We start from the raw sequence: 23,774 nt of genomic DNA, 5'->3' as shown, positions 1-23,774 counted from the left end.
TGTCTCACCCGCTGCTCCCCACAGCAGTGTGTTTCAGTCAGTCTGCCTGTTCTGCTCCCCACTCTGTCTCTGGTGGATCCTCTCACCCACCCCGCCCCCCGGTGCCTCTGGCCTGTGCCCCAGCTTTTGTATGCATAAATAAATAAATCTTTAAAAAAAAAAGTTAAATGAGAATTCTCCTATTATTCCACAATTCCACTCCCAGGTAGAATTGAAAACATATGTCCACACTGAAATTGTACACAAGGGTCCAGACAGCATTATTCATAGTCGCCATCAGGAACTGATTAATGGATAAACAAATATGGTTTCCCCAAGCAACGCGATATGATTTGGCAAGAGAGAAATATGAAGTCCTGACACACACTGCTGTTACATGGCACAGAGGAAACGCGGACACCAGGGCTAACAAGAAGCAGGTTTGATGCACCAGTGCTGACTCAGCGGATTCGTATCCCAAGGCTGAGATCCCTTTGTAGAAAGTCAGGGGCCTATATCCACTGTCAGTTTCTACAAGGTTCCAGGTGGGTTTGCACTGGCAGCTGTATATGGCTACATACCAAGACGTGAGTTATGTAGTTGCATAAATGGTCAGTAGTCATGGGACCGTCCCCAGGTACATTCTGCCTCATGGCAGTATATAGTCCACCCTGAAGCAAGACTCATATCAGGGGCTAAGTTGCATACCAGGAATTGCGCAAAGGTTGCTACTAAGGTCCCCAGGCTGCTTATCTCAGGTCACCATGCTTCACTACGACCTAGAGGGACCTTGAAAACATTCTGGAAAATGAAAAAGCCAGACACAAAAGGCCACACACTGCGTGATTCCAATTTTATGAAATGTCCAGAATGGACAAAAGAGATAGGAAGTAGGTTAGTGGGGGCAGGGCGACTACTAACAGATGTAGTTTCTTTTGGGGGCGATAGAATCTTCTGTAACTAGATAATGGTGATGGCCACACCACACTGTGAACAGACTAAAAACCATCAGATTGTGCAATGTAAAATGGTGCATTCATCTTAATTGAGAACACACACACACAAATAAAGACAAACAGCTTCCCTAGGGAGAGCTGGAAGGTCGAACCTGTCTGGCCGGCTGGTCAGCGCTTCTGTCTGTCTCTGAAAGCACCATCTCATAGAAGCCCTTCAGTGCCCTGGGAAGGCCCCACCCCACCCCCACCTTCACCCCCAGACTTGGCCTGTGATGAGTAGCAGGGAGGCAGGGGGCCCTCGGAGACCCAGTGGGCTTGTAGGGGAGGAAGCACCCTCTTTGTGTCCCTCCCCCAAGGGGACCTGACCACTGACTTGGCCCTGGCTCTGGCCCAGGCTCCACGCCTCCTTCAGCTTCCAGTAGCATTCTGCCTCCCAGGGCAGCAAGATGGATGAGGATGCCAGGGTCTCCCCTCTGCAGGCGTTCCCACAGTCTATGGGCCGTTTCTGGGAAGTCCTTCCTTTGGTCTGACTGTGGTAGCCCACTGAGAGGCAGCAGTGGGAAGAGGTTTCCATTGAGTCAGTCTTGCTCAGCTTTGGACCTCCGTGGTGGTCCTCGCCCCTGATTGCACACGTCATGGTGATGGAGCAGGATGTGGGTTCCCTCCAGCCCCCAAAGCAGCTGCTTCCTGAGATGGTTCTGGTGGGAGCCAGCCAAATGAGAAGCTGATCCCCTCTCCACCCCTAATGGCAGCCCCCCTGTCTGAGCAGAGGGCCTGCCCACCCCACCATCGCCTGCCTCTGACCCCTTGGAAGACAGGCTGGCAGGTCCACTCTCCACACTGGGCCTCTTGGAGGGCTCACCCCACCCTCCTCCTCTGAGCTCCCAGCTTCACTTTCCATAAAAGGTGTGTGACGAGCCCTGGCCCCAGGGCTGACTTTTTCTCATCTTGCCAGCATGACCTCCCCACCTGTCTGCTCACCGCTGCTGTGAGTATAACACCAAGTCCACCACAAGCCCACAATGACCCCCCACCTGTTGCTCACCTCGCTGAGTATAACACCAAGTCTACCACAAGCCCAGCAAAGATGAACTTTATAAAGTTCTGGTGAAAAGACTGGTGAAAAGGACTGGTGAAAAGATGAGCTAGGATGAGTCATGTCAAGCGTCTAGAATGCCGGGCACATGCGTAACACATGGAGTACAGTCTCCACTCATTGCTCCCAACCCCGGCCTGCCGGTCCCGCCCAGGGAAGTGAGGCAGGCGGCTGCTGACCAGCGTCCCTTGGGCAAAGAGGCCAAACATAAGTGACAACTTTTAGGAAGACCCCTGGGTTCCTGCTGGGTCAGCCCCAATCCCTGCAGAGGGCTTAGCTCCTGCCCCCCAGGTGAGAGGCTCTCCAGGTGCCCGTTCCTAGATGCCCAGGCCCGGCTCCTCCTGCCCCTCGCGTTGTCCCCCCCCCCCCTACCGTCAGTAAGCTCAGGACAGGGCAGGCCACGTGCGGGGGTTGGGGGCAGCATGGAGGCAGGCTCTGGGCACCGTCTGAACCCAGATGCCGGGAAGGGCAGGGCTTTGGGGACTTCAGAGGCTTCCTGTCTGCACAACCTGCCCCCACCAACTCCACTTCTGTGTGATCGCTTTGACCCCAGGAAACCAGGAAAGTTGACCGGTTCAGGAAAGCCCTGCCCCTCCCAGGAAGCCCACGTACCTGGCAGGGCCTCATTCGGCCCATTGTTCTGAAGGGAGGGGAGCAGGGCCGTCAGGGCCGTCATCACGTCATCTCCCCAAGCCCAGGGACTGCTGAGTCCCAGCTCTCCGGCCTTCCTCCCTGAGGCCAGCTGGGCCTTGGGCTTCCTGTGGTCCATTGTCCTCTGTCCCCAGCTCCCAGGTGACTCATCTGACATCTCAGTAGGACCACAGGGAGGGCAATGAAGGGGGGCAGGGGGTGGGGAGCCCTCTGGGCCAGCGCACCTTTGACGATATGTTGAATCTCCTCCTTCCACCCTCCCCTGCTCACCTCCAGAGAGCTCTGTCCTCTCTCCCGTCCTCTCCTTCCACGTCCCTCCTCTTTCCTCCACCCTTCCCTCCCCCCTCCACCCCCTGAAGGTCATGTTGCCCTAGTAATCCCCACTAGATTCCCGAGTATCAGAGGGAGGTCCTAGGCCAGGACCCCTCTCTGGTTCAATCTCTCAGTCACCAGAGCCCAGGGGCCCGCACCAGACTGACATGGGACGTAGGTTTGCCCTGAGATTGCAGGCTCAGGAGGAGAGCTTCGTGCCTCTCCTTCTCTGAGTGTGTAGCCAGGACCCGAGGGGGGGCTCTACGGATGGATACACGTGTGCAGATGTGCACATCTTCCTGCTCTCCATGTGAGCAGGCAACGTGCATGGCCCTTTGTGCCTGCATTACAGGTATGCTTGTCCCATGTCAGTGACGTGGAGAGACAGAGAAACCCACAGGAAGAAAGAGATGGAAACACAGAGAACAACTAAAAGACAGAGAGGTGGAGAAGCCCACAATTCTATCATTGCAGGGGCGCTTTGCCTATGATTGGGGTGGGTCCCTGAAGAGGAGAGTAGGCAGCAGGTGGAGTTCAAAAAGGACTAAATCAGAACTAGGAGGCTGCCCATGTCCCCCCACAGGGCCAGACTGGGCCTTCTCCCAGGGTTGTTTCCTCAAGCTAAGAGATGGGTTTAGAGTCCCAAGGGTGCTACCAGGGTGCAGAAGAGCTCCAGGCAACTCGGGGCTCTTGAGGCATCTGAGAGAGGCGAGCACCTCCAACAGACAGCAGAACCAGGCACAAACATCCTGAGACCACTTGACATTTCTTGGTGGCCGATGTATACCCTGAGGAAGGTTCCCACCTGCCGGGAAATGAGACAGCGAGAATGCAAGAGTGAGAAAACCTCAAGGATTCTAAATATCTCCCCAGCACCTTCACCTTGGCCAAGAAGCATCTCGTGCACAACCACTGCTCACATCCTGCTCCCTTGGGGCCCAGCGCTGTGGGTAGGTGGGTAGAAGAAAGTGTTCTGGGTTCTAGGCCAGACTCTGGTGGGCCAGATGGTTCTGGGCAAGAAAGTCCCACTCCCTGCCTCATCCTCCTTCAGTCTCCTGGGGCCAGCAATGCCCGGGCGGGCACTCTGCCTCCAAGGACTTTGGCAAGGCTACCAGGAAAGTTGGGACAAGAGGGGCTTAGGATTGCCAGCACTGGCTGGTGGAAGACTACTTCATGAACTCAGCATTTCCCCCAAAGTTGTCCCCCAGAAAAGGAAAACATACCTTCTGCTACCCCCACTTCCTGCAGCTGGGACGGGGCTCATCTGAGTCATGACGGGGAACCGTCATGGTGTAACGGTATCACCTGCACACTCATTTGTACCACTACGAAGGCCCTCCACAGAGGGGGCCTCCCAACCGTACCTTCACATGCAGACCGAGATGCATCCCCAATGGTGATCTCCCAACCTCAACGTGAGGGGCTGGCTCCCCACTGGGCAGCAGGATATGCAAATTCTGGTCCCAGCTAGACCAGGCCCTTCATGCTGCCTGGAGGACCACCTCTCTCTGGGGCTCAGGGGGGTGCAGGAAGGAAGCCCAGAGCTCAGACCAGGAAGGCACCAGGGCCTCCCACAAATCAGAAATGCAGAAGACCCAGACTGACTGAGAGTGTCCCCAGGTTCTACACAAGCTCTGGGCAGAGTGGCAAGGCCTGGGGCTCCTGTGGAGCAGGACAGACACTTAGAGGACCCATGCCTGGGATGGGAGCCGGCAGACCCGCCCTACTGCCTCCTCCCCTGGGCCTGGCATGCAGCTCCGTCTTGTGCCTTCAGCCCATCTACTCAGCTCGTCCTGTTCCATGCTTTGCATCTCATACCACTGGTTTTGCATGCACTGGCGCCACTGCCTAGAATACCCTCACGCCGCCTCGCCTCTGTGTCTGGCTAGCATCCCCACATCCTGATCACGGGAGACTGGACAAAGCGTGGTGTTTGGAGGTTCAGGGGTCAGGGCCAGCCTGCTACAGAGGGCAGAGCAGTAAGCAGCTCCTTCATAGCTGACAGCAGAAAGCACTGAGCTCAGGTCCCCAGGGGCCCGGATGGGACCGGGGCCGAGAAGAAGGGGGTCGCTGGCTGGAGCAGACCACGCAGACTGTCTGGGCTGCGGAGCTGGCAGGCGCAGGGCCTGGCTTGGCGCGGGTGACTGTGGGGGAGGCTGGAACAGCAGACTATTTTTAGGCTTCTCCTGGATTGCAGAGACAAGGATGCTTGGGGCTACAGCCCTTGCTCACTGGGGAAAGACTGAGGAAGCCCCGTTCCCTGTGGAAGTCAAGGTCTCCAGAGCTTCCACTTTTGTCCCGACAGACCAGGAGCTGGAGCCAGGAAGTGAGCTGGAAGCATCCCAGGTCCCCCAGATATGCAAACGCCCAATGGAGGTGATGTCCATATCTTTCGCATGCTGTCTTGCTTCCTCACCACAAGAAGGTAGAAGCCCCCTCTCAGCACTCCCTCACCCCACCCCAGTCCACCTCCAGGCCCCTCCAGGGGATCTGGAGATTGGGAGAAGATGACACAAGCTCTGAAGTTGGAGAGCACAGATGGGGGAGGGGTGCCAATTTTAGCACCCTGCCAGAGCTACTAGAAGCTTAGGGTGGCAAATGTGTTCCATGCAACCAGTGAGTGGTGGATCCCTGAAAAGCAGTATTGATGAGGATTCATTCATTCATTCCTCAAATAATTTCTGACCACCTACGATGTGCCAGACACCATGCTATATGCTGTGAGCAAAAAAGACAAAACTCCCCTCCCTCACAGAGAGGTGCTATCCAAGAGAAATATAATGTGAGCCACAGATAGTTCTTATTTTTTTTGGAGCCACATTAAATAGAAGTTACAAGAAACAGGTGGAATTAACTTTTTGTATATTTTACTTAATCTATTATCCCAGGCACTTTTATTTCCGTATCATCAATGTTACAATCTACCGATATGACAAATACTTTTGGTTTTCATATTCCATCTTCGAAATCCAGTATGTTCTTTGTCCTTCCAGCTCATCTCCCACTCAGATGAGCCACGTTCAAGTGCTCCGAACCTTTGGAGAATGCAGTTCTAGAGAAAATCTCTCATCTGAACTCAGGAGAAAGGAATGCCTCAATTGCTTAGTGATGTCTGCAGCGGGCGGGGCGGGCCCCGACAGCGAGCTGGATAAAGTTGCAGGCCAATGGTGACCTGAGGATGTGGGTTTTGTTTTTGTTTTTTCCCAAGGCCTCTTCCTCCCACAGCTAGCCAACACCAACAGGAGAGTGTTTTCTGAGTCTGAGTTAGCTATTTCATCCTCAATCCATGATTGCAACCTCTGAGCCCATGATTGCAAACCTCTGAGCCGCAACCCTGTTTGGGATCTTGGACCATGCACTTGTTTTTCCAGACAAGGAGAGGCTAAAATTGAGCCACGGAGGCAGCTGGAAATGCTGGAAACCCCACCTGTTTCTTGTAACTTCTATTTAATGTGATCACAAAAAAATTTAAAAAATTATCTGTGGCTCACATTATACTTCCATTGGACAGAACCTCCCTGTGAGGAAAGGGAGTTTTGTCCTTTTTGTTCATAGCACCTAGCATGGTGTCTGGCACATAGTGGGTGCTCAAAAATTATTTGAGGAATGAATGTGAGCTTGGAATGAGGCAGGCAGGGAAGAGGGGTGAGAAAAACTGGCTCTCATGTCCCTGTTGTCTTTATCTTCATCATCAGGCCCCCTCCAGCTGTTCAAATCCTCAAGGGCTTCCTAGAATCTGCAGGGTAAAGATCTGGGGCCTCAGGTCCCGGGAGCCAGTTCTGACTGTCGTCAGCTCCACTTTTATAGTCTCCCTTCCACCTCATTCATTTTCTCAACATGATGGCGTTGCAGGCACTGTTTTAGGGGCTACAGACGCAGCTGTGAATAAAATGGACAAGATCCTCTGTGCCTTCCTGTCTCCCACACGACTGCAGTCAAGCCCTCACACGCCCAGCCCCCTCTTTGATGCTTCAGTGACTTCCCTACTTGGGGACTCAGGGCACACCAAAGCTTTCTCTGACCCCCCCAAACAGATCTGTACCCTCCCATCTGGGATCGCCACATGCGTGGTCACCACCAGCTGCACATGTGCCTCCCCTCCCAGGCTGTGAGGGTCCAGAGGGTTCAGGCCTGACTCCAGGTGCACCCCCAAGGCCCCACCTGCTGAAGACTCAGCAGACAGAGGCGCACAAGCACACGTGTGTGTGTGTGTATGTGTGTGTGCGCGCGTGCGTGCATGCATGCTCACACATGCACAGAGAACTCTGAAAAGTCAAGGTCACTCTGGAACCTCCACCTGTGATCTTCCTCCTTGCATTCTGGGGAAAGACTTACAGGAGCAAAGACACGAAGTGTGTCCAGCGGTGGTAGGTGAGGACTGGGGGGAGCTGAGCATAGAGAAGTCAGGGGCTGGGAGGGCTGTGAATTCTGGGTCAGGACATCAGGACAGACCTGTGTGCAGGTGAAGGACTGTCAAAGGGTGTCACACACACAGAGATGAGGACCTTCCCCCAAAGGGACACGGGGCGGCAGGTGCAGACCCACCCAGGGAAACCTTAGCGGCCATTTAGATTTATGAAGGGGAGGGAGGGAGACATCAGGAGCTGAGCTCTGTGGCCTTTCAGTCCTGCCCCTCCTCTCCCTTCTCCTCCTCCCCGTCAGGGGATGCCCAGGACAGAGGGCAGAGGATGGCCAGGTTCCTGTCTCCAGCCTGGCACTCGGGAAGCCCACCCCGGCATCATGATATCTCAGCGCTCCCGGAGCCCAGCCTCGTGACCCTTCACTCATTGCCACCGTGTCGCTTGCCCATCAGAGGAAAGCAGGGCAGGAGATGTGCCCGATTGCCCCCTCCCTGCCAGCTCATTTACATGGGATTTACACGGGCTCATTTCATGCCTCACTGCACACAGCTTCCCGCCTGCCTGGCCTCTCCTGGGGCCTCCTTAGAGACAAAGGAGTCTGTTTTGTCTCTCAAGTCCCCTCGGTCCCAAGGCCCCTCAGGGCACTAAGAGCACCCCCACAGCAAAGAGGGAGCCTGCTGAGGTCCAGAGAGGGCAGGGAGCTGGAGGTGGCCCAGCAATCCACTCTCTCCACGAGCTGGGAGGCTCACACACGACTGGAACCCACTGCCCCGCCCTCACTGGGTGAGCCTGAGACGCGCAGGTGGGGCTGCTGCTCGGTGTGACCGGGAAGACAGACAGACACGGCCAAGACCCAGGCTCTGAACTCCCGCCAAGACAAAGTAAATTGGTGTCAGGACGCAGAAGAGCATGGAAGAAGGAAAGAAGGGGCTCCGCAGCAGCCCGGGGCAAGACCCTTCCTGTGAGCACCCGAGGAAAATAAGGCTCAGAGAAGGCAAGGTCCACCCGCCATCATGGACGGAGATGGGGTCCGACGGCTGTCCCCAGCCCAGTGCTCCTCGACTCCCTCAAACTCCCTGACTCATGCCCTGCCGGGTGGGTCCCCCTCAGGCCTCACCTTCTGAGATACCCCCACCTCCCACGCCTCCCCCGCACACGTCTATCATTGCACGTTCATCCCACAGGGTCTTATTTGATCTGCTCTTCCTCCCCCAAGGTCATTTCTAGGATGGCTGCGCAATGTCTCCCAGGAGAAGCTGCAGGTGAGGCTGGGGAGGGGGAGCGGACGACTCTGGGGTGTGAGGACAGGCGCTGCCTGGGTCCCGGAGTCGGGCTTTGGCAGGCGGCACAATGCTCAGGAGCTGGGGGTTCACACCCCAGCACTGCCTCTCACTAGCCGGGAGTGGGGTGAGCATCTCCTGGGCTCTCAGGAGAGGGACAGGCAAGAGCGTGTGCGATGCTCACATAGGCAGAGGCGCCGCAGGGTCCTACACAGGAGCCTCCACCTTCACTCCCAGACCGGGACAGCTTTGCAGGCAAGGAGCAGGCACAGGTAAATAAATAGCTTTATTAGTAATATGTTACATTATTAAAGTGCATTGAGAAGAGATGCAGGGGCCAAAGCTGGAAGTTCATCGGCCCCAGGCCCTGGTGGCAAGACCCAGCCAGAGCTCTCTGCTGAAATCCATGGACAGGGCTGGGGGCAGAGCCACCACCTGGGTGTTTGGCCCAGGCTGTCCCCACCGGAATTCACAGTTTAGCCTAAGTTATAACATGTCCTGAGCTGAAGGCGGGAGGCTAGGAGCATGGAAGCACAGCCCCTGGGGAAGGGGGCTGAGGGGAGGGGAGGGGTCCCCCCACCCCCCAACCCCCAATGCCAAGGGCAGAGTCCTGGAACCTCCCCCTGAGGACCCGGCTCCTCCTTCGAAATGAATGTGGTGAATCTAGGGCTCAGTTTCCTTTCATTCTCCCCTGACTCCCTCATCCCGACCCCCCCAGATCGCCCCCACCCCCACCCCCATGGGGCGAGTGGACCGCACCCCCTCAGACTGGGCTCCCAGGGCAGAGCCAGCTCATGCCACTCTCCCAGAACTCATATCCGCCCCTGGACGCTTATCTCATCCCTGGGAGCCTCAGACTGGGAAGCCCCACACCCCACCCCTTCCCCGGCCCCTCCCTCGCCCACCCCACCCCGGCATGTAGATTTGGTATTTTCATACAGATGCAGTCGGAAGTAGCTATACATGAAATAAGCCTAACGTAAAAATAGAGCTTTTTCCGTCCTGTTGGGAAAGCAAACATCCTTCAATAAACATGCAAGGCGGCTGCCCGGTGGGGCCAGGGCTGGCGAGGGCTGCAGAGGGCCAGGGCCGCCTGGGGCCTCAGGAACACCCCACCCCAGTGATGGCAGGTGGGAGGACGAGGGGCAATTTGGGCACAGAGTCCAGAGGACTCAGGGCCCCGCCCCTAGGCCCAGAGAGGTCCAGCTCCCCTTTGCACACCCCACTCTCTGGCCCACGGGCTCTTGGGCTGGGAACATCATTGCATTTAGTCAAGTTTGAGGAATTTTTGAAAAATAGTCTCCAAAGATAAAGTCTTGGGTCACTAAGGCCCCAGCTTCACAGTCAGCGCCTTCATCCTCCGGTGCCCACTGCCCCCACCCCATCGGGGCCCAGCAGCCGCCTGCGGCTGGCCAGCTCTAAGCCGGGTGTCCCCCATCGTGTTTTGCAGTCCCTCTGGAAGAAGTGGTGAGCAAGGAGCTCCTGGCATGGCAGGCTCTGCCATGAGACCCATCTCATACCCCTGGGGCTGCAGAAGCCCATGGCAGACCGCACCCAGGAGGCCCTAGTGGACCAACAGGCCAAGCAGGAGCGTGGGCAGGACACCCAGCCAGAGGGAGATGGCCGTGGCATGGGCACGGCCCAGCAGGTGCTCGGCCAGGGCACTGTCCTCGGGCAGCAGCTCCCAGTGCTGAGCCTCTTGGAGGTAGGAGCCTTCCTTGGCCTCGCAGCGGTAGTGGCCGTACTGGCGGGCCGTGAGGTTCTCGATGAACAGAATGCAGTTGGGGCTCTGGTGGCCGGGCTCACAGCTCTGTTCCACGTTCTCCTCATGGCGCCACGAGTAGGTGGCGTGGCGGGACTCCATGGGGCAGCTCAGGTAGTAGCGGGAGTTCCTGGCCAGGGACACCTTCTGCAGGGGGGCCGCGTCTAGGCAGGGAGCAAGAGGATGTGGTGAGCAGGGCGGGGGGCTGCGGGGCAGGCTGTGTCTGCCCCCAGGGAGGGCCCCCAGGGGCCAGGCTTCTAAATGAATAGAACTGGCCCCGGTCCCTCCAGGCTCTCCCACTTCCTGCATCCCAGGCCCCATGCCCAAGAAGCTCCCACAGCCGGGGCCCCCAGATCAGGTCACATTCTATCTTAGACAGGGCAATCAGGGGCCAGCTGGACCCCCTCTGCACAGGGCCCCCAGGCAGGACCAGCTCCGGTACCTGGCTTTGGGTTGGGGCACTCTCTGTGTGGCTCCTCGGGGTTAATGGCCTGCAGCAATGACCTGGAGCTAGAAGGAGAAGAGCGGTGAAGCAGACAGGAGGCCCCAGGTCTGGCCCCTTTCCCATCGTCACCCCCAAAAGCGGTAGCGGTGCCCACCTAGAAGGAGTGGCTGGCAGAGTGACCCCGCACCTCCCAAAGCCCAGCAACGCAACCCCCACTCCTGGTGCATGACCTCCCGGGGAGCAGGGAGCCCAGCCAACGTACCCTTGGGCGCTGTAGATGGAGACGCAGCGGCCCTGGTCCCAGCCACAGTAGGGGTCTCGGGCCATGAGGCAGCCGTGGCAGCCCCCCCGGTAGACCTCACACAGGTCCAGGGGCACCTGGCTCACCTCCCACTGGGAGCTCACATACAGCTTCCGCTGGAAGGAGAGCAGGACTCAGTCAGGCCGGGCCCCTCCCGACACTGAGCCCTAGGACCGTAGGCTCAGGAGGAAAGGCGAATCGCAATCGGACACGCAAGGCCCACACTAAGCAGCTCTGTCCTCAGCTGGCCATCACTGGGCAGCCCCGCCGGGCAGAGATAGGGGGATGGGGGCTCACCCGGTCGGGGTCCAGAGAGATGGCCTGGATGGCGGCCGCGCGGCGGAAGGGCTGGATCTCCATGATGTTGAAGACGAGGCTGCTCTCTCCCTCCCCTGACTCCACCACCTTGTGGATGGTGCCCCTGTCTGAGGCAGTGGGCACAGGGTCAGCGGGCAGGAGCCCCACCTCAGAGCCGGGCAGCCCCCCCACCCCACCCCACCAGGCCCGGCTAGGGCGGGCTGGAAGGCGTGGTCAGGCAAGGGCCACCGGAGGGAGGACTGAGCTGCACGGGGCAAGAAGGGCTGCACAGGGGCCGCGGAGAGCCCAGGGTCTCCAAGGCTGCACCGAGAGCGCGGAGGTGAAGAACAGAACCAGCAGCCCCACGCACCCGGGCACTACGCCGCCCCTCGGAGATGCGGGCTGTCTCTCCCACTTTGCAGATAAGGACAAGAGACTCGGGAAGGCTGGGCCATCTGCTCAAGGTCACGCGGCTGGCCACCGGGCCCAGAGCCTTCAGAACCCAGCCCTCCTCCGCCTCCCCTGTGATCCCTCGGTCCCCTGGACTCCGGGGACAGGCTTTCTTTAAATAAACTTTCTCTGTTGGGATAATTTCACCTTTCCAGAAAAGTTGCAAAGATAGTACAGAGAGTTCCCATCTACCCTTCACCCAGTGTCCCCTAACGCCACCGCCTTATGTAACTGCGGTATATTTGTCACAGCTCAGCAATGGACACTGGTACATCACCGGGCACTGCAGACTGTATCCAGACTGCACGGGTTTTTCCACTAACGTCCTTAGTTTCAGGAGCCCATCCAGGACTCCACAGCCCATTTAGTCTTCGGGGATTTTTTAACTTTTTATAAAACCTTAGTTAGATTTGAGGGCCCGAGATTCCACGTAACAATTCCCAAGGTCACCCAGCCAGGCTGGCCGCCTCTCCGCCAGTGTTCTCTCCAGTCACACAGAGAACATATCAGGGACAAATGGGCATGCCGACTGCCGGGTCCTCCCAATCCCACCTCACCTGCTGTCCCAGTTTCTAGAATAGCCCATCCCTCCCGCTCCTTCTCAATCTCCCAAAGCAAGTGTTCCCAAAAGCAGTCAGATGATGGGACAATAACCTGCCTAGGACATTCCCTCGGCAAGTCTGCGACCCTTCTCTGCAGGCTCTGAGATGTAGACAGATGTCCTTGGCCTAACAAGCCCCTGCCCAGTCTAGTCACTGCCCCCGCCCCCCGGACACATGCTCTTCACCTCTCAGCAGTGGCCCAAGAAACAGCCTCCCACAGCTTCTCCCTGCTCTGACAGCCTCCATTCTCCGCAGAGGCTCAGAAAGTTCTGTTTCTCATCTGGCCCAACCCTTCCTGCTGCAGGTTCCAGATGGTCTCTCTCCAAAATGGCCCTCAGGGGACTGAGAGACAGCCCAGTACCCAGGACATCTGCTCCAGGCCTGCAGGAAGGGGTAGCCTTCCTGTCCTAACTCCTGCTGCTAGTCCCGAAGGTGTGACCACTCCCCTCCATCATCCCAACACCTGCCAGACCCAGGCTGCTCAGGACAGCACCTGTTGGAGTCTAGCAAAGACAGAGGCCCATGGGTGCAGTCAGATAAACAGAAGAGGTCAAAAGCAGGGTCTTAGCACCCCAAAATCAGGCCCTGCCCTAAGAGAAATTCCTCTTTCAGCAGTTCCCAGGAACCCAACAACTGATAACGCACCAGGATTGAGAAAGTCCACAGTGAAGCAGGAAGTGATGTGGGAGCCAAGAACTCTTGAGAAAGAGTGCTTGTGGTCTAGACTGCATGCGCCCAGAGGTGCTAGACACCTGGGGGAGACACTGCCCTTTATGATGGGGTTACCACATAGTCTCAAAGGCCTCCTGGGGCATTTCACTCAACTTTCAGCAAGACCTCCCCGTGGGGAATCCCCAGCCAGGTGCAGAGAGGGGCTGTGTTGCTGCAGACCTCTGAAGACTGCAGGCTCTCCCCATATCACCCTGAATTCTCTACATTCCAAATCAAGCATTTTCTCTCACTTGCATAATTCCAAAGACAGGGAGAGGCAAATGTCTTCATTCCATCTGGCAGAGGCTATAGCATACCAGGGGTCAGGTTTTTCCTTCTGACTATCCACATCTTTCCATCACCTTCATAAGTCAGACATCGGGACCAACACCCCACACCACTTTGCTCAGTCTTGCCCCAATTCTGCCTCTGATTCCTGCTGCCTGCTCTCCTAGGATGCCTTCCACGCTTCCGTCTGTTGCCACCTCCTCCAGGAAGCCCTTCCAGCCTGACTTATCCACACAGTCTTACCCCTGACAATTCTTAGTTACTCAATTCTTCCTTCTAGGTATAAAGATCCAACCCAATTTAACCACATAATTCTTTACAGCTTTCAAAGTCATTGTTACAAAGCAAAGCAGGGGGTCTCAGGGTAGCCCCTTACCTGTGGTTAGGTACAGCACATGGAAGGTCTCCCCATTGCTGGCATGCATGCGGTGGACAACCACTTTCTGGTAGTGGTATTTGGAGTGGAATAGTGGTGTCTTCAGAGGCCCCAAGGGCTCCACCCTTTGGGCCACCTCGGGGTGCCTGTCGGCCACCTGGAAGGTCTCCGTGGGTATTGGCTGCCGGTTTGGGAGGCACTGGACAAGGAGAGCAGGCCCAGGTCAGAGAGGTGGCAGGGTGGCGGGCTAGGGAGGGCTGGGGCCAAGCTACAGGATGGTTGCTCACCTGGCCAGGCCGAGGGTTGGGAAGGCTCGAGTGGTACCCCTTGAGGGAGGAGGTGCGGAAGACCTGGTCTATGTCACCGAGGGAGTACACGCAGACAGCCGAGTAGTTCCTGCAGGGACACAAAGACCCCTCAGTGGAGAGCCAGGATGCACGAGCCTGCTCACCCAGGCCAGCCCAGCCCCAAACAGCCCCAACCACAGCCTTCCAACCGAGCTCTCTGGCCTACGAGCTCAGAACTGTGCCAGGGGCACCCCTAGAGCCCCAAGAGTTATTACCAAAGAGGGGCCTCCCTGGTGGTGCAAGGGGTTAGAGCATCGCACTATGAAGCAATCCGCAGCCTCTGTAGCATGAGTTCGATCCCCGGCCAGAGAGCTACCCACATGGCGCAGCAGACCTCTCCTGACTCGCCCACTGCTCCCCTCAGCAGTGTACTTCGGTCAATCTGCCTGTTCTGTTCCCTGCTCTGTCTCCAGTGAATCCTCTCACCCCCCACATTTCTGGCCTGTGCCCTAGCTCTTGCATGCATAAATAAATGCATCTTAAGAAAAAAAAGAGTTATTACCAAACACCAATGAAGGAGGGAGGAGGGAAAGGAACAAGTCCAGACACCTGCCCCCACCCAGTCTGGCCAGGCCCACCCATGGGAGGCACAGGGCAAGGTCATGGCTGTCCCACCTTGACCCCCACCCCTCCCCACACAACCCAACACTTTTGCCTGTCTTGTTTTCAATCAATGAGAGCGATTAAGAGGTGTGAATTATCAGGCGAGGCAGTGCCTCAGCAGGTGCGATAGCACCCAGCACCCCTGAAAAAGGCCTGGTAGCCTTTTTCCGGAGCCCAGAGCCGGCTCTGAGCACACAGCTGGCAGACACACAGGCATGTGCAGCCACGAGGATGCATGTGACACTCACACTCACACTCGTGTGTACAGCCTCGCCAACACCAGCACATCCTTTCCCAGAGCGCCGTCCCCACCCCAGCACCAGCAGCAGCCCTGTGGTTGAGCCTGGAAGCCCTGCTCGTGCCGCGCTGCTGTGCCCTCAGCAGGACCCACGCCCTCCAAGCCCTCCTGGCCCCTTAGCCAGCCCCGCCCCAGGATGAGGGGCACTCACCAGGGGTTGGAGAAAACGCCATAGACCCTGGTGTCCCGCCACAGGCCGCTGGGGTCAGGGAGCAGAAACACGTCCTGCAGCCTGTTGAAGTTCTTGTTGGAGGTGGCGTCGCTGCACACCAGCATGGCTTTCAGAAAGGTGTTCCACTTGGAGACCGACAGCGAGCTCTCCCCACCCTGGTCCCCCTGAAAGTGGAGGGGAGAGGAGCCTCTCAGCACCCACCCAGACTGTCCCTGGCCAAGGCCTCTGCTGCACCCAGCACCCAGGTCAGCACCCAGGCTTCTGGGGAGGAAGGGAGGCTGAGCTGGGACCTGCCAGGGATGAGGCACAGGTGTCCACATCTCAGGCCAGGTTCTGGGGTGAGGCTCCTGCTGGGCACATGGTCAGAGAATGGGACAGACGTTCAGTGTCAGGGTGCGGGGGCCCTATAATGTAAATGGGCTCAGATACACATTTGCTCACCTTACACACACATTCACACACGCACACACAACACAAACACACACGCATCGATGGTCCTTCACACAAGTGACACCCACCGTAAGCACAAACTCACACAAACCCTCACACGGGTACACCCTCCCACGTCAGACAGGCACACCTACCCAAGCATCTTCACCCGCTCAGATACACACACACGTACTCCCACAACACACACAGGCGCTGGCACACTCCTCACACATGTGCACTCACGCTTGCACACGAGCACCCACACACTCAGGCGCTCTTGCCCACTCAGCTCACCCTGCACAGCTGGGCCACGCGGGACACGTTGAGAGGGGCCTCGGGATTCTTGTCAGGGTTGTCTTCCCGGAAGAAGTAGTAGATCTTGTCATCGTAGGACTGGTCTTGGTGCACAATGGTGGCCTTGATGAACTGCGGGTCTGCCAGGGACAGTGACAAATAAGTGTGAGGCGGGGAGGCCTGCTCGGAGGACCCATTCCCGTCTTGCACGCTCTGAGTCTCCACAAAATCAGACTCGGAATTGAACCCAGAACACCAGATCCAAAACTCTAGGGGGCCCAGCCCATGTCCCCACCCCACCCCTGTTTTGCCCTCCTCCTTTAAAGATGTCATCCACCCAAGAGCAATGACTTCATGCCTGGGGACTGGGGGGAGGCCCCTGGGGACCCCGATGTCATTGCTGCCTAATTGGCAGAGTCCTAATGAGAAGGGAGGGGTGTTGCCCCCACATGAGCTCAGCAGAGAGTTATACTCTGACTCCTGGGGACCCCACCCTGGGCCTGGGGCTCCCTCTGTTTGGTTCCCAGAGTGAGTTAGGCCCATCCTGCCTCTCTCTGCACCTTTGCCTCTGCTGTTCCCCTGCTACCTGCTAGGCCAGCCTCCCTGCCTCTGGCTGCTCAGCCCTGTCCTGAGCTCCTGCCCCAGCAGCCCTCGGGGAGCCCCTCAGGGAAGATGAGGATCCCATCTGCTGCACGGACATCATACCCCGCCCCTACCTGCCCCCCAGCCCGTCCTGACTCACTCTGCATGACCGTGTCGCTGGTGTACAGCTCAATTTCGCCCTGGATGCGGCGGAACCGTGGGATCTTCCCATTGTATTCCTGCTTCCGGATCGTGGAGTACACCTCGTCCCCTGGGTGCATGGGAGGGGCGCGGGTAAGGACACCCAGTTCCTGAAAGTCCCCGCCCCGGGCCTGGATCCCAACGCGGAGCTGACCACCCTCCCCTAGTCCCAGACGGCCACCCTCCCGCTCCAGCTGCAACCTCACCATCAAACAGAACCAGGGAGTTCTCATCTGGGCTGAAGGGGGCAAAGCCTCTCCGCTCACCGAGTGGCTCCGCGGTGCCATTCACCTGGAGGAGACCGGGGGTCAGAATGGCGTCCCAGGGGGCCAGCTTCCCAGCCAGGATCACCGCCCTCCCGGGATCTCTGGCAAAAGCCCATGGGTGAGTGGACCGGGCACGCAGGGAGGGGACCTGCTCACCAGGCTCCAGCAGCTGGGATGCCGGTTGTTGGTCCCGCAGACCAGCAGTCCCTCCCCCTGCCTCTCCAGGAGTGTGATGTAGTTCTCGCAGTCCTGCCCAGGAGAGAGGTGGGTGAGACCTGGCAGATCTGCCGCGAGGACCCTCAGTCTTGGGAAAGGAGGCACCTCATGTGCTGACTCCACCCCCGAAGAACACAGGACGAGGCCTCTGGAGCAGGACCACAGCTTCCCCTCAGACAAGAGCTCCCAAGGCGGAGCCAGGCCTCCTCCCTCAGATCCTTGGTGTCTACTGTCCCAGTCCCCAGGGGCTCGGCCTCCCTACTCACTCCTCTCCCCCACTCACCCGCTTGTCCAGGCAGGACCCTTTGGTGGAGGTAATGTTCACCTGGAGGAAGGGGAGAAGCATTAGCCCACTGTGCCAGGGGTGAGATGCCCCAAGTGCTTTCCATGCCTCCTCAGGGCCAGCACATCTTCCAGAGAAGCAATGAGGGTGAGCGAATCACCCAAGATCACACAGGCTGCTTGGCAGGCAACAAAGCCAAAAAGCCAGAACTCACAGACAGCTCAGAGATGTGAGAGGTAGAAGCCAGGGGTCCTGGAGTCATTTCCTGCTTGGCCTTCCCCATCAGCACAGCCCACCTGGCCAGGCCCGGTGTACCACCCAACACCCTTGCCAATCTGCACTACCCACAGGAAGTATCCTGGGGGGGGGGCACATTCATGGGATGTAATGGGGGGTAGGGGGTGGACCAGTTTAGAAAGGAGCCAGCTCCCTCCTCTGGACTCCAAAAGCCCCTCACCAAGGCCAGAGGGGAGTAAGCAGAGGGATGACGGGAAATAGGGGTGGAGGGTCTCTGCTGTGTCCCTGAGGCCGGCAGAGGGGCCCGGGCTCACCGTGCGCACAGAAGCATTCTTGCCCTCCTGGAAGTCGAAGAGGTAGACCTTGCCGTGTCCACCCACCAGCACGGAGGAGCTGCCTGGCTCGTGGAAAAGCACCGTGTGCGGTTCAGTCAGGCCAAAGTCGACCCGGTCCTGTCCTGCTCGGCCTGAGGAGGAGACAATAGGCAGAAGCATTGAGGCTGGGCCCTGAGTGGGGGAGCCTGGGTCTTTCCTGGCTCCTACCTGACAGCTCAGGCCTGGGCAGGGCGCAGTCACAGGTGGGAAGAAGAAAGGAGGGCCCCTGATGGGGTCCATGTGAGCTGTCCTCACCTAAGAGGACAGCCCTCTCTCCTACAAGATGTGTGACCTCGGGGTGGAGGCAGCATTTAGGGGCCCCTAGGTAGAAGAGACAGCCCCACACATATACACAGAGAGGCCACAGTCTGCTGCGCTGGGGCCGGGAGGCCGGCAGGAGACAAGCAGTACACGGACTGGCTCTTGCAGGACAGAGCAGGCAGCCATCTCTACTTCCTGGAAGTAGCAGGGCTTCTGAGAGCTCCACTTAGAGTCCAGGCTCCCAGGAATCTATTTCCTCAGAACCCCATGCCCTCCTTCAGGAAGCCTTCTCCAACCCCTCCCCACCACTCCGGCCCCTGGTGAGCACATCAGCTTACTTCAGAGCCAGAAAGGAATCTACATGTCCAACCCCTCCCATTTTACAGATGGAAAACAGGTCCAAAGAGCAGCTGCTCAGGGTCACGAAGCCAGTAGCAGGCCCTGAAGCAGGGCCCCCACTGAGCCCTGCATGGCCTGCACTGGGCTGGTTTCACAGAGATGTCAGCTCGCCTCAGAGGTAAAGATCAGACCTCCCACCATAGAGGTCTGGTCTGCGGACCTTCACAGAGCACACAGTGTGGGCTTGTAAGCAGAGGGTTGGCTGGGGCAATTTTGCCCAAAAAGGAAACTGTCTATACCACCGCTCCCAGGGAGATGTCATCTACAGTTACATTGCTGAGGCCATCGTGGTTGCAGGACTAAATTACAGAGACAGGACAACTGTGGCTGTGGCCACAGCGATCAGCCAAGCCAGCCTCTTCCCACCTCTGAGCAGCCTGGGGTCTCACCCAGGATCTCTGACCACTGTTTTTTTTTTTTTTAAGATTTATTTATTTATGCATATAAGAGCTGGGGTACAGGCCAGAGGTGTGTGTGTGTGGGGGGGGGGGGTGACAGGATTCACCAGAGACAGAGCAGGGAACAGAACAGGCAGACTGACTGAAATACACTGATGAGGGGAGCAGCGGGCGAGTCAGGACAAGTCTGCTGCGCCATGTGGGTTGCTCCCTGGCTGACTGGGGATCGAACTTGTGCTGCAGAGGCTTCAGATCGCTTGATAGTGCAGTGATTAACCCCTTGTGCCACCAGGGAGGCCCCCTGACCACCGTTTATTCAGCTGCAGCGACATCAGGAACAGCCAGCCTGGCAGGGACATCCAAGTGGGACATGACTGTAGTTGGCAGGGAAAAGAGCTGCCATTTCCGCCCCAGTCCCTCCGGCTGCCACCTGAGTCATTCCCATGGACCCCGCATCCAACTGGGCCAAGGAGCACGGCACACCTTGCCACCCACACCCTCCCTCCTTCTCCTTAGGATACATCCCACAGGGCCAAGTCCTCCCCAGAAGGAAGATTGTCCCTTTCACCTAGTTGTGGCCTGGCTCACTGTTTGGGACTGGAACCTAAGGCCCCTGCAAGTAGGCTAGTCCAAGGTCATACTAGGAGATGGGCAGGCAGAGTTCTCAGGCATGTTGGGAGATGCAAGCACCCCAAGGTTCAAGTCCCATTAGCCCCAAGAGCCCAGCTCTGGGCAGCTGGTTGGTGGGGTGCTGGCCCAGCCTCACCCTCCTCTCGCCTGGGTAGAATTAGAGCGCTGGGGTCAGCAGCTGCGGCACTCAGCTTTCCTGACTCAGCTCCCAGGGCTCCCCTTGCACCCGCAGCCTGGCCCTGACAGCCAGGATCCAGATAATCTGCTGCCGCAGCTCCCCTCCTTCACCTCCAGCCATCCCAGAGGCCAGGAAAAGGTGAATCTTTGTCTAGAGATGTTGAGTGGGGTCCTGAGCCCTTCAGCTTCCCAGAAAGCCAAAGGGGAAGGAGCCCCAGCCCTCAGGCCATGCCGGCCACCTCCACCCGTCACCTCAGTTGGCCCAGCACCAAGGCCACAGCCCCAGCCGAAGAGGGGCCGGCAAGGGGCCCACGCACAGCTCTAGTCGCGAGAAACAGACCCCAGGGGGCTCTGAGGGAGCTGTGGGGGGCAATAGGGCTGTCAAAGGGAGAAGGTGGTATAGTCATGCCCTGGGAGTCAAGCTCGACGACCCTGGACAGCCCGGTGTGAGCGGGAGAGCTGGCCCTAAAGTGGGATCCAGTCAGAGGACAGGCAAAGAACCTCCACCAGGCTCAAGCCAAACAGTCTTGGTGCAGACCCCAGGGCTGCTCACACAATATTTCTGAGGACACAAAGGGAGAGTGAGGGCTGCCGGATGCTGGAAGCAACGGACAGGGCTGTAGTGCCAGGGCAGCCCTGCACAGAATTGCCAGCCCAGCGGCTGGCCATGGTGTGGGGGAGGCAGGGACTGCTCGCCCCATTTTGCAGAAGAACAAACAGGAACCCAGGAGCTTTACCTCCCGTGACCCTCAGGCTCCTGTCCCTCCCGGCTCCGAGCCTGGTGATGTGTATGGGGGGGGATGGCACCGGCTCGGCCCCAGGACCAAGCCTTGGCCCATTCTCCACCCCAACCCCGGCGCGGCTCCCGCACCGCCCGAGGCCCTCAAAGGGCCTGATTGTGCCGGGGAAGTGTCTGAGCGGCAGCAGCTCCATGAATACATGAAAGAGAGCTTTGTTCAGGTCACAGGAGTGAGGGGGCTGGGGGCTGAGGGGCAGGAGGGCTGCCTGGAAGTGAAGGCACACAGGCTTCCCAGCCAGGACCCGTGGCCCCTCCTGACCGACACCCAGAGAGCTGGGCCAGCGAGAGCCCTGGAGCCTGGGCCCATGCAGGGCCGAGCACAGCGGAGCCAAGGAAGCAAGTGCTGCATCCCTGAGGTGTCTCTGCTTCCTTAGGAGTTCAGAGGAATGGGGAGGCAGATCAAAGCTAGAAGGGTCAAGAGCCCAGCAGGAAGAGAATTCCAGGCAGGGAAACACCCCAGAAAGGTGGGGAAGCTGACTGGAGGGTGGGTCGGAGAGGCCTAATGAGAAAAGAATCAGGAAGGTGGGCTGGGGCCAGTGTGATGGGGTGCGGGGGCAGCAGCCCCTGCCCAAGCCTCTCTCAGTCTCCGCATGGCCTCAGTCTCCTGTGTGGCTCCCCTCCCTTGGGTAGCCGGCAGTCACCCGCAGTCTCCCGCCCTCCAGGACAGGAACGCCTCTGCCAGCATCCCCCAGCTCCCCACCCCCCTGCCTGACCAGCCCCTCCGCCTCCCGTCCTGGATGTCTAAAAGGAGCACCGTCTGGCACCGTGTCCCCCCCCCTCGCTCCCCGGCCTGACGCATTAGTGGCTGACTAAGTGGTAGCTAAAAGCTCCCAGAATAACCAGGGGTTCGGGCAGGGGAGGGGGCCAGGGGCACACGGAGCAGGACTGGCCCCAGAGGAGGGCTGGGCACAAGACTCCCCCTGCCCCCAGGTGATTCTGAGCCAATCCCAGCTCTTCTGAGCAGAGAAAAAGCGCACCATGGCCCAAGTCCCAACTCCCCACAGTCGCGGGCCTCACCAGCCCCTGCCCCAGCTGAGGGAGGCTCAAGAGGGTGGTGGGTGTGGGGGCAGCCTCCTCGAGTCACGTCCCCAGGTCAGGCTGCCCACTGGGCCCTGATCCTATCGGAATGAATCAGACCTCATTCCTTTCTACCCGCCCTCCCACAGGTGCCAGCGCCACGGGGCGGGGGGGGGGGGGCGTGAGAGTCTGGACTGCAGTAGGGTGGGGTTCCAGGCACAGGTCTGCCTGGTGGCACATCGCCCTCCTCTCACTCAGGCTGGGTGCTAGCGCCATCTTGTCCCCACAGTCCCCATATGCTCGTGGCTTGAGAGACAGCAGGGCAGCCTGAGGGGCAGGGAGGGGAGAGGGAGGGATGTGGTGGGGGGCAGAGCTTGTTGTCCATGAAGGGAACAAGGAACAGGCCCCATGGCCTGGGCTGGGCAGGGACAGCCTTCCGACCTGACCCACTGCCCCGAGAGGCCTGGAATGTTGACCTCAGGGAGCCCTTTGGAAGTGGGCATGGAGATCGGCTCTGAGCATGGCAGGAATGCGGGCACCAGCAGGAAAGGCCTAAGTCGGGCAGCATGGAGGCCCCGGGGCATGAGCCAGGCCAAGCTCTGAGGACCTGGCCATATCGGGCAGAGCCTCCCACGACTGTGCTCCACCCTGCATTGTGGCTTCCTCCCACACTCACCTACCACACACCTGGCAGGGAGGGAAGGGGGAAGGCACAACGGGCCCAGGAATGCGTCTGCCATACCTCTCCAGCTTTTGCGAGTCAAGGTAGAAGGGAACTGGCGTGAGCGGGCCAAGAACCAGAGAGGCTGCACCACCGGTCCAAGGGCACTGAGCGAGGGAGGCAGGGGCAGGGCCAATACACATGCCCGGCGCCCGGTCCCAGCCTCCAGGACACATCTTGGGCTTCTTGAGTCTCTGGATTTGTGAGAAGCTGTATATCTCACTCCTTGCCACTTTCCTGTGTAATCTCCTATCTTCCCTCCTTCGCCCACGAGGTGACAGGCCACTAACCTGACAACTGAAGGGCTCAGTCACCCACCCCCTTCCAGGCGGATCCTTGATCTCCAATAGTCAAGGCCTCAAACTCAAAGGGAGGACAGCGCAGGACCTCGGTGCTGAGTGAGGGCAGTGGAAGGAAACCAAACCTTTCCCCTAGGCTGGGGGCAAAGGAACAAATGCTTCATTGATTTTGTCTCTCCCGGTGCAGCCAGGGATGAGGGATGTGTCACTCCGCATACACAGAAGCCTGGGCTGCAGGGTGCAGCGGCCTGTGCTGAGGAAGCCTGGAGCTGCCATTGGGGTACTGATGACATTCAGAGAGATGCCTGGCAGGGTCGGGGCCACCGTGCTGGGCAGGTGGCGGCCCCCGACACAGCTCTCAGCTCACGGGGGAGTGAGAGGTCCGCCTGGCTGCGTCAGCCCTGGAGTGCACTGCGCTGGCCCCAGGAGGAGCAGGCCCCACCCACCAAGGCCAGCCGGGTGCGGGAAGGGAGCAGGTCTCAAGTGTGGGCTGAACCCCGACTCCAAGAAGTCCCGCGTTCCCTTTGGCAGTGGCAGGGGCTCGGCCCTGACCGTGACCAGGGCCCAGGCTGCCTGAGCTGGGTTTCTTCCCGTGTGGCTTGGAGGGACTGGTACTCGCTAAGGTCTAGGTTTCATGACCCACCATGATTCTCGAGACAAATCCCCAAACTATCAGTGCTCAGTTCACGGGTCATTTGGGGGAAGGGTGGGCCTGTGAGTGCTGGAGAATCAGAGACGGCATCTGCATCTTCACCTGTCCCCACTGACTGGCCGGCCAAGCCTCCCCCACCCACCCCTCCGCCGCATAGAATGGCTCCGTCCTTTGTGGCCGGGAAGACAGGCCACGCCAGGCACCAAGGGGTGCATGCTCTCTGACAGCACCCAGTGCTCCGCGAACCAGAAG

At 58.6% G+C, this 23,774-nt stretch overlaps 1 protein-coding gene across 1 annotated transcript in view; it reads right to left on the bottom strand.

Annotated features, from left to right (window-relative positions):
• Positions 1–9,532: 9,532 nt before the first annotated feature.
• The window catches only part of SEMA7A (semaphorin 7A (John Milton Hagen blood group)), a 21,528-nt gene continuing 7,286 nt past the window's right edge, over positions 9,533–23,774 (bottom strand). Inside the window, exons 2-14 of the mRNA XM_037502112.1 lie at positions 18,110–18,261; positions 17,559–17,600; positions 17,216–17,308; positions 17,000–17,084; positions 16,753–16,863; positions 16,011–16,150; positions 15,267–15,451; positions 14,155–14,263; positions 13,868–14,066; positions 11,441–11,568; positions 11,105–11,259; positions 10,840–10,907; positions 9,533–10,561 (exon numbers count right to left, since the gene is read on the bottom strand). Coding sequence (XP_037358009.1) covers positions 10,200–10,561; positions 10,840–10,907; positions 11,105–11,259; positions 11,441–11,568; positions 13,868–14,066; positions 14,155–14,263; positions 15,267–15,451; positions 16,011–16,150; positions 16,753–16,863; positions 17,000–17,084; positions 17,216–17,308; positions 17,559–17,600; positions 18,110–18,261 — 1,829 coding nt within the window. The 3' untranslated portion in view covers positions 9,533–10,199. The remainder of the gene's footprint in view (positions 10,562–10,839; positions 10,908–11,104; positions 11,260–11,440; positions 11,569–13,867; positions 14,067–14,154; positions 14,264–15,266; positions 15,452–16,010; positions 16,151–16,752; positions 16,864–16,999; positions 17,085–17,215; positions 17,309–17,558; positions 17,601–18,109; positions 18,262–23,774) is intronic.

This window comes from Talpa occidentalis, unplaced genomic scaffold, assembly GCF_014898055.3.
Source record: "Talpa occidentalis isolate TD23 unplaced genomic scaffold, MPIMG_talOcc4v2.1 talOcc4.11, whole genome shotgun sequence".
In the NCBI taxonomy this organism is placed as follows: Eukaryota; Metazoa; Chordata; class Mammalia; order Eulipotyphla; family Talpidae; genus Talpa; species Talpa occidentalis.
This window is presented reverse-complemented; position numbering and strand designations above follow the sequence as displayed.